The sequence below is a fragment of the Merops nubicus genome, unplaced genomic scaffold, assembly GCF_000691845.1.
Source record: "Merops nubicus isolate BGI_N331 unplaced genomic scaffold, ASM69184v1 scaffold46123, whole genome shotgun sequence".
Classification (NCBI taxonomy): Eukaryota; Metazoa; Chordata; class Aves; order Coraciiformes; family Meropidae; genus Merops; species Merops nubicus.
This window is the reverse complement of record NW_008601878.1, coordinates 27,924-37,057: the sequence shown is the minus strand read 5'-3', so window position 1 is coordinate 37,057 and position 9,134 is coordinate 27,924. Positions and strand designations below refer to the sequence as shown.

Sequence of the window (9,134 nt, the reverse complement as noted above, 5' to 3'; positions counted from 1 at the left end):
TCCTAAAGGGAGGTTTAACTGTAGCCCGTGGAAAATAAACTGTCCCCGTTTAGTAGGGAAACCAACTCCTATGGCGTGGGGGAACCAGATGTATTCATAAAGATCACAGATGGGTACACACAAAGCTTTAGGCTTCACCTCTGAAGACTTCTTCAGGCACAGTCTGGAGTCCTTCAGTGTGTGGTAACAATGGTTGTGAGATAACTGGAGCTCTGTCTCTCCTCTGCCATGAGCAGGGAGAGGATGATGTCAGCCTGAACCCAGATTTCCTAATTTTCGGGGTCACAGTTCCAATCTCTGTGGGCAGCAGCGAGGGCCCCAGTGTAGCAGAGTGTGTTTCTGAGCTCAGGGGCGTGGCGTGTTTGGGATGTTTAGGTATCAGCCTGGCTGAATGAAGTTAATGATTTGGTTGGGGTGGGTTAGAGGGTAGAACTTAATATAGATTTGAGTGAATGGATAAGTTCTTGTATTTGAATGGCTATCAAGCCTCAAATCCCTGCTTGTCAAACCTCAAATCCCTGCTTTTCAAACATCTATTTTTTTTAAGAATTGACTAATTTTTTCTCTACCAGGGGTTAGAAAATGGGTTCAAATAGAGAAGTACTGAATGGGCTTTTGAAAGGGATATAGGGCAGAGAAGAGCCTGAGTCTTTCCCTCTGCTTATTCTCAGCAGGACATGCTTTCCAATTCCTGTTCTTGGAGCAGGTTCATTGCTGGTCGTTAGAAGAGATCAGCAGGAGAGCATGTCTTTGGGATTTAGGTCACAGCCAGAACAGGCAGTATCATGGAGACAGGCTGATCACAGAGGCTTTCTGGTAGAGAGAAAAGGACTCTTGAGGTGAGGTGATGGCCTTGTCCCTATCTGCTGGGCCACACCTGGACTGCAGCCTCTCCTGCAGTGTTAGAAGACCCTCTGAAGCAAATAGGGCCTGTGGCCATAACAGTGGCTGGCCACAAGTTCCCACCTCCATATCTGCCTTAGGAAAAGGGGAGGAATGTATGCGGTGTGCATGGGCTCACAGAATTTCATGCCATTTCTAGAAACAGGGACTAGGATGTAGGAGCTGAGAAACCTGCCCCAGCTTGTAACAGGTTATTGTTAGCACTGAGTGGGAGCAGTCTGGCTCTGATGATAGCTCCCACTTTTGTCTGTTGTCATGTCTCTGGCGACAGCAGCTCCAAAAGACATGAAACTGGGAGGAAGAAAGACACCTCCTTTCTTACCAGGTAAGGCTTTAAGAATAGGAAACACCAGGCTGAAAGACCTTACATTGAAGTTTATTACATGTATAAATTACATAACCAGACCTGAATGACACTGTATCTTCAACAACTGTCTTGTGCTTTTTAAAAAACAAAAATGATTGGAAAAAGAATGAACAAAGACCTACTAGTGTCATACAAAACAGTCTATAACCCACAGGAGCCGTGTGGCTCCACAGAAAAAGTGATCACAGTATTATCTAACAGTATCAAAAACTGAGCAAACAGAGCTCTGGGGTGCTTCATATTTCTGAGAGACAGAAGTCAAAGCTGTGTTTCTGATCCTGTAGGGTTTTTGCAGGTACTCTGTAAAGCAGCAACAATTCTTGGCCATTGTTTTTAGCCTTTTATACCCTTGGTTTTTGGTGCTAAAGTTAGTCTCTGAGAAGAGCTCACACCAAGCATGGGAGAGACTTTGCCTGAACCCTTTTACAGCACTCTTTGATTTCTGGGGAGAAAAGTCTCCTTAATATTAGTGGCAGAGCCAAGATCACAGTACCCAGTCGAAGCGAATTTCTCTCGCAAGGACTGGGGAAGGTGGATTAGTTCAAAGTGAGGGAAGGCACGAAGAGAACGTGAAGGTCCTGCTCTTTCACATGGCAAATAAGCCCACGGCAACTGTCATGGCTAGGAAGCTGAGCGCCAGGATCCACCGCACCAGGGGAGTGCTGGGCATCATGTCTGTGTGTCTCCTGTTTGTCCTCTCCCTTTCTTTCCCAGGTGCTGCACCTAGATAAAATAGGGAGGAAAAAAAAGAATTTTTTTATAAAAAAAGGCAAGTGAGAAGAGGTTGAATCAAGAATTGTTAATGGAAGAGGAGAGGAGGAAGCCCAGAGTCCAGCTGGACTGGGGAAAACAGCAGGTTCTGCTCTCCTGGGGTGGGTGAAGTAGGGAAGCAGCAGAGCTGACCTGGGAATCACCAAGGCTTGCAACCCCACTCTGTGTCTGGGAGTACCAGCCTCTTCCCTTGTCTCCTTACAGGGTTATGAATGCACTGAGCAGCCTCATCAGACCCCTGATGTGTGCAGAAGACAGCCAAATACTTAAGACAGAATTTTAAAAGGCATTTTATCTCCTGCTTGTCATTGATTTAATTCATTAGGCAACTAATGACCTTAAACAGGTAGACCTTAGCACTCCAGACAAATGGTTTTCCCAGTACAACTGCAGGATAAGATTCCTCATCCAACACCAAACTCTTCTGAAAATCCTACTTTTTTGAGTTTTCACTAAAGTTTCACAAAGAACTTTTACTGCCTTTCCCAAAGAAGCTGCTTTAAGCTTCACCATTTAGAGATCCTCAAGACAAGGTTTGCTTTTCATTCTTTGCCAGAGGGAAGCTGTGGTTCAGCCCAGTGTGCACTGAAAAATCTCCCTTTCAGTTTCAGAATGGATAGGTTAGAAGGGCTTTTAGTATTTGAATCACGTGGAGGTTTCTTATTATTTGAATCACGTGGAAAACGTGGAGTTTTTCAGTTGTGCAGAGCTGATGGGCAGCTCTCATCCTCACCTCCCAGAGGGTTATATGTCACCCTCCAGAGCAATGCTCACGATAAACCCGCTGTGCTTTCAGGAGGGTTTGCAGTAAATCATTCTGGAAGGTGGGAGAATGACTGGAGGGAGATTTGGTCCAAAAGGACGGGTTGTTGGGTAGGGCTTTGTGTCCTGAAGAACCTTCTGTCAGCATCACAGCACCACGGCTGGGCCCAAGACTGCTGCCTTTGCTTCTGTGAACGCAAGGCCAGTTTTCCCTGTGGTCAAACCTCATGTGGCAGAGCAAGCTTACACTCATTAACACATAAGAGGAGAGTGGAGTCTCTTTCTTGTAAAGCTCCTTCATTAACACTTTTTGGAGAGCCCACATGTGTCATCCTTTCTCTGTCATGTCTAGAAGAAGGTCTGCACACACCAGTGCCTCCCCTCATACTAGCTACTGGTGGCTGGAGAAGAGACAGAGACAGGGCAAGTGCGCTGTTTTCTCGGTGGCTTTTGAAAACAGGAGGAGAAGAGAGAACACAGTCATGAGGGGCAATGTTAAACACATGCTCTCAGAAGCATCTTACCATGTTCATGCAGTTTGTTAGCATTCCTTGGGCGAAGCTCTGCCTTCAGCTGCACGGGGTGACCGTTCTCCTGGCCCTTGGACACCAGCTCCTGCAGCGCCTCAAACACCTGAGGAGAGGGAACACTGTCTCATCATGTGGCCTCCTCCTCTTCTTTCCCTGGACCCTTTGCCCCTTCCCCAGGCACTTTAGGAGCCAGAGACAAGGCTTCAATCCAAGTTTCCTGGCACTTTTTGCACAGAACATGATCTGCCTGTGGGGTTAAAAGCATGTCCTTCAAACTCCTTGTTCACTTTACAGGTTCTGCCTGAAGCCTCCAGCTCAGGTGAAGGCCATTGCCTGTCTTCTGATGGGAAGGAAATCAAGTACCTGTGCATCTAGTCAGCCCCACAGAGGACCTGTGGATCTCAACTACAGAGGTAGGACAGATGGGTGGTGATCCCCATGCCCAGTACACGCCCTCATTCATATCTGGATAGCAGCACGTGGAAGAGTCTGAACTCAGACCCTAAGGGAGGGAGAAGAGCTTGTCAGAGACCAGCCTTCTGCTAGGTTCCCCAGCTGGACAAGTGTAGCTATCCAACCTGGACTAGCTCACCCTAATCCACAACTTCCCATAAGCTCCACAGCAGAAATACCAGCTTTGCCTTGTCCCCTCTAGCTATTATCTTGGTTTAGAGAGGGTGTGGGCTGGCAGGGCTGGCCGATTGTCAGGAATGCTTTCTTGGCTTCCTCCAAGACTCTTTTCTTGGTGGCGAGATCCATCTCGAGGGCGTTCATGCGGGAGCGATAGAGCTGCTTGAACTTGGTGGCGTTGGAGACCCCATCAAAGGTGAAGAAAGCCAGCCCTTCCCCAGTGCTGGGAAGCTGGAGGGCCTTTTGGGCAATTTTCTTCAGCACCTGCCCCCCAGAGAGGTCTCCCAGATACCGAGTGTAGGCATGGGCCACCAGCAGCTCTGGGTGGTTCTTGCCTACGTAGTGGAGCCTCTCAACGTATTTCTGGGTAGCCTCGGGACACGGGATCTCCTCCCTCCAGTTGCTGCCATAGAAGTAGCTCAGGTCCTGCTCCAGGGCTGCTCTGCGGTGCAGCTCTGCTGGGAAGTACACCGGGGCGTAAACGGGGTTCTCCTTGTTACGCTCGATCTCCTCCTCCAGGGCAGAGTAGATGAAGTACAAGGATGCTGTTACCAGCTGAAAGAGAAGGAAGAGGATGAGCTACAGGTGCATGTCTGTCTTCTCCAGGTTTGGGGGACAAATCCTAGTCACAAAAAAGTTACTCATGGGCACACTCAGTAGGAGTCAGGCACATCTTGTGGTGTTGCAGGTTTCCCATGTGAAAAACAGAGTTGTGAGGTGCAGTGAGACACTCTTTAGCCCTTCTCCTTCTGCCTGAAGCAGCATCAGGTAAGACCTAAGCCCTTTCCAGCAGATATTGGGCTTGCCTGTCCTTAAAACCACTGCCTGCACCTTCAAGTTAAAGGTTGTGCAGCCTGATGTAATGGAAACCAGAGCCCTAGTAAATCATGCCTGGTGTATTCTCCTCTCTCCCTTGGTCAACAGAGAGGGTATTCCCAAAGGTATATTTTCTGGTGCATTGTTCAAATCTGAATGCTTCAAGATGTGGCTTCCCTTTGCAGGGCCTTGTGAGACAATGACACACTCTGTTTATTTTCCATAGAATTATTTAGGTTGGAAAAGACTTTGAAGACCGAGTCCAACCATGTGTCTTTTCCAGCACATTCATCCTGGTGGCATCCCACAATCATGGGAACTGAGGCACCACTACTCTTCTCACTCAGACTTGCAAGTGGGGTTGGGTTGCCTTCTTAGTTGCCCCAAGGAGACAAAACAAAATGGGGCTGGAAGCACAGCCTGCCTCTGAAAGATGCCTTTGTGAAGGAGAGCTGCGAGGCTGTGTGTGCTCCCCTCTATTCTGAAGCCATTGTTATTGTTGTTTTTCCCAGCTCACACGATACTTTCTTCTATCTGCCAGCTTCTCCATGTGGTGTGAGACAATCTAGCTGTGTTCTTGCCTTCCCTGGGCACTCTAATTTCAGAGGCTGTATTCATATCTACACAGGCACCACCCCTTCCTTACACTGGAATCCCTTATCTGCAGCAAAGTGTAAATCGTGGAGGTTTAGCAGTACAGGTGAGTCAGGCTGGGGCAGGGGGGGTTGTGCTGGTGGCAGGAGACAAAGCAGTTTGCTCTCCAAGCAATCAGTTTTGCAGTAAAAGAGTTGCCATTTCGACTTTTCCCCACTGTGCCAGCAAAGAGGACTTTGATAAGCACACAGGCTGTGGAAACAAATATTCCCATTCTGGGGAGTCACGTGTCGGGGCAGGTATATAGGTTTGCCAAGAGAGTAAATAAAAACAGAGGTTTTTAAACAATAACCTGTTACTGGAAAAGAAACAAAATACAGGAACGTTGCCTAACAAATTAAGAAATTGTAACCTGACTGGTTGTTTTCACATGCAGGTAGTTCAGTGGGAAACATGGCTTTTGAACACTGCCATTACTTTTTAAAACCCACGTCATGTCTCACTCCCCCTGAGAGCACTAAGTATCTTCTGGGAAAGAGAGCTGTGTTCCTGATGCCTGACTTTTTACTTTATTGCCAGCCTGTCTCAAAGTTCACTGCATAACCAGTGCTGTATTTCCAACAGGAGGAAGTCATCACCTGAGATTAAATTTAGACTTGACTAAGTATCCTGAGTGAGACCTGTCAGAAATAAGTAGTCTTTTTCTCACTCTGGTGGATTTATTTGCCAAGGAGCAATTCAACAACAAAGCAATTAAGCCACGGGTTGGATTGCTGGCTGTTATTTGCAAGCCCATGTGTCACATCCTATAGCCTCCCAGGAATTTCTGGCCCAGGTGCATGCTTCGGTTTTGCTCATGGCTTTGTTACGTGGCTCAGATCCCAGGAATCAGGTATCTAGCCAGGTTAGGCACAGGTCTGCAACTGATTCTCTTTTATCTTAAGAAAAGCAACAGGCTTCTACCTGTTGAGCAGAGGTGGCTTGCTCAGACTCAGTCTGCTTTTAAGTTACTGTTGTTCATGATCCCCGCTCTGGTATGACCTAAGTGACAACTAAAATTTTGCAAAATTCAGTGATCCCACAGCCTGACTTTCTCACTATCCCATCCTTACTTCTGGCTGTAGCTGCTTGGTGCTGTAATGTAGCATTCTCCCTCTTTTTGGCATTTCAGCCACTCGTGTGTCTGTACATAGTCATACTTCTATTATCATTGACAACAAATTAACATGCAGGCACTTGTGAAGAAAGAGAAAAGCAATTGCATTAATCCAAACAACCTCTTTGTCTTTTTATCCTGTTCCAGCTTGGGTGCCTGCCCTGATATGCACAGTCCTTCCCTGCAAGTGGAGCTGCTACAACCCTAGAGTGCTGGAGTTTGATGGAGAGCACATTTTGCCCAGGAGGTGCTGGCTGCAGAGAGCTGCAATGCAAAGGACCCTCTATTCTTACACCATCCCCTCCATCCCCCCTTCAATCCCTGCACAGCCTGTCTGATCTCACAGTGTCCCTCCTGGTGAGGAAATCCCACCCCAAGCAGTGCTGCCCCAAAGTACCTTAAACTCCTGGAGTGACACTTGCCCCTTCTGGAAATTCTTCATGAACGGTGTGTTCTCTGCCTGCTCGTGCACCTCCTTGGTGGCTTCCTTCATGAGCTCTGACAGGTCCTTGGACATGCTGAGAAAGAGCAGCAGAACAGATGTCAGTCCCCTCTGCCGGCAAGGTGGGTCTTAGCTCTCTAGGAACAAAGGGGGAGCTGGGATGGCAGGGAAAGGAGTGGAGCATTCCCGAGAGCCGTGGGTGGGAAAGGGGGAGCCCCAGCATCCCAAATGCTGTCCCGAGCACAGAAAACTAACTCCATCTGGAGGTGAAAGCAGGAGCATGCCGATCCCTGCGGAGCACAAAGAGGAACAGCAAGCCTAAAAGCAAAGGGAAGAAACACAGCACTCTCCAGGCAACGAGTTCCCCTCTGCTCCCCGTCCCGCTCTCACCTTTCTGAGCTGTGTGCCTTGGAAGTTTCCATCTTCCTCCGTGTCCTTTCACTCCTTTGCTTCCCTGTTGTTGTTTTTCCTCGCTGGTGCTCTCCTCCTTCCCCTCTGCTCCCAGGACAGTGAAGCTCTGAGCTGGGCAGCCCGGTTCTCTCATCCAGCTTTATATTGCCAGGCCACGTGAGCAGCCAAACCGCTGACCTCAGTGTGAGTACAAACTTCTTGCAACACAACTGCACTTCCCTTCCCAGCGTGGCAGTCACCCTCTGCTGCCTGCAGCCCTCGGGGACCAGAAGGAAGTCACCCCATTCATCTTGATAACTAAGCACAAACAAACTTCTCCTTTGGGAGTTCCTGGCTCCGTAACCCTTTCAGCTCGCAGAGCCCACGTGCTGCAAGGGGTGCTCGCTGTGCTGGGGGCAATGGTGTGTAAACATCTGGCTGCCCACGACCGTGGACATCTTCAGAGAGCCCTCCAGATCACAGAGGAGTTGTGGGCCAGGGGATGGGGAGCTCAGCACTACAGCTTGGGAGCATATCCCCTTCACGGCAGGGAGCGCAGCAGGAACCCCGGGGTGGGTACCAGTAGTGGGCACTGCTCTGCAAGTGCCAAAACTGCCCTTGCCCGGTGCTGGGCACTGGGGAATAAACCTTGTCACTTGGCACAGAGCCTGCACACGTGTGCCTGCACTGCTGTGTAGTGAAATCCTTCCCATTCTGTCTTGCCCATGGAAAAAACAGCAGCTGATTTGTGTGGCAGCTGGCCCTGCTGTTAGCACAGCTGTGTGCAGGGCAGCTCAGGAGAGCAGCACTCCATATCCTACATTCCCAGAAGGCTGGCGTAGCTGGTGGGCTGAAAAGATGTCATCCAAGACTTGGGGGAAACTGAGGAAGCCTGCAGAGACTTTCAAAGGCAAATAATTTCTCTGATTCAGGAAAAGAGAGTTGTACAAGGTGCTTCTGGCAGTAGCTGGCTGCTCTGCTGCTTTGTCTGGTGGTCAGTGAGGCAGTCAGCAGGTAAAGCAGGGCTCTCCTCCACCTGTAGCTGTGCTGAGAGCAGGGCTAGCCAGGATGGGCAGTGCCTTGGCCAGATGTGCTTTGGCAAAGCCCATGTTTCATGCTGAAGCCAAAAAGCCAGGCACTGAAATCCAGCATTGCCCTGGTGCTGTGGGGGTGAGAAAGCCCCACGCTGCAGCCCTGCAGGGGCTGGTGGGGAGGCAGGGCCTGGGGAAGGGGCAGGGGGACTGTGGCATCATCTGTCCATTTGTCCCTTCCAGCAAGTCCACTCTGGGGTGCGTGCTGCCACCCCAGCTGCCTGCCTCACATCTCCCTGTCCCTGCACCTCTACCTGGCCACAGTTGCCTTTGGTGCTGGGGGTTAGAGAGCTCTCCTGGAAGAAATATGCTTCCATGCTTGTTTTTCTGAGTGGAGTAGAGATCTGGCATGTGGTGCAGCACTCAGGAAGGATTACTCAGCGTTTCCAGCCTGACTCAGCCAGACTTTTCCTGTCTTGTTTTTGTCTTTTAAAGAAACAGTGCACGCTGACAAAAGCTGTCACGTTCTGCTCCCATCCCCACACCACTGCAGGTGACTTGCTGCTGGCTTGCTTGTTTTTCTGTGAGGTGAAATGAATTTACCAGGATGTCTGAATCTGTGAAGTGAGGGTGACAAAGCCCTTAGAGAGGGCTCCTGTATGGAGCCCATGGGAGCACAGGGCTGCATAGCCAGGCTGTCCTGATGATGTTGATGCTACTTTGCCACAGGGAAGGTGACAAA

General features: G+C 49.4%; 1 protein-coding gene across 1 annotated transcript; it reads right to left on the bottom strand.

Annotated features, from left to right (window-relative positions):
- Positions 1-1,263: 1,263 nt before the first annotated feature.
- Positions 1,264-7,393, bottom strand: HMOX1 (heme oxygenase (decycling) 1). The gene is made up of 5 exons (XM_008938126.1): positions 7,362-7,393; positions 6,927-7,047; positions 4,036-4,518; positions 3,328-3,454; positions 1,264-1,993 (listed from the first exon to the last, which is right to left on the bottom strand). The coding sequence occupies exons 1-5, from the start codon at positions 7,391-7,393 to the stop codon at positions 1,857-1,859; spliced, it is 900 nt and encodes a 299-aa protein (XP_008936374.1). The 3' UTR covers positions 1,264-1,856.
- Positions 7,394-9,134: the final 1,741 nt, after the last annotated feature.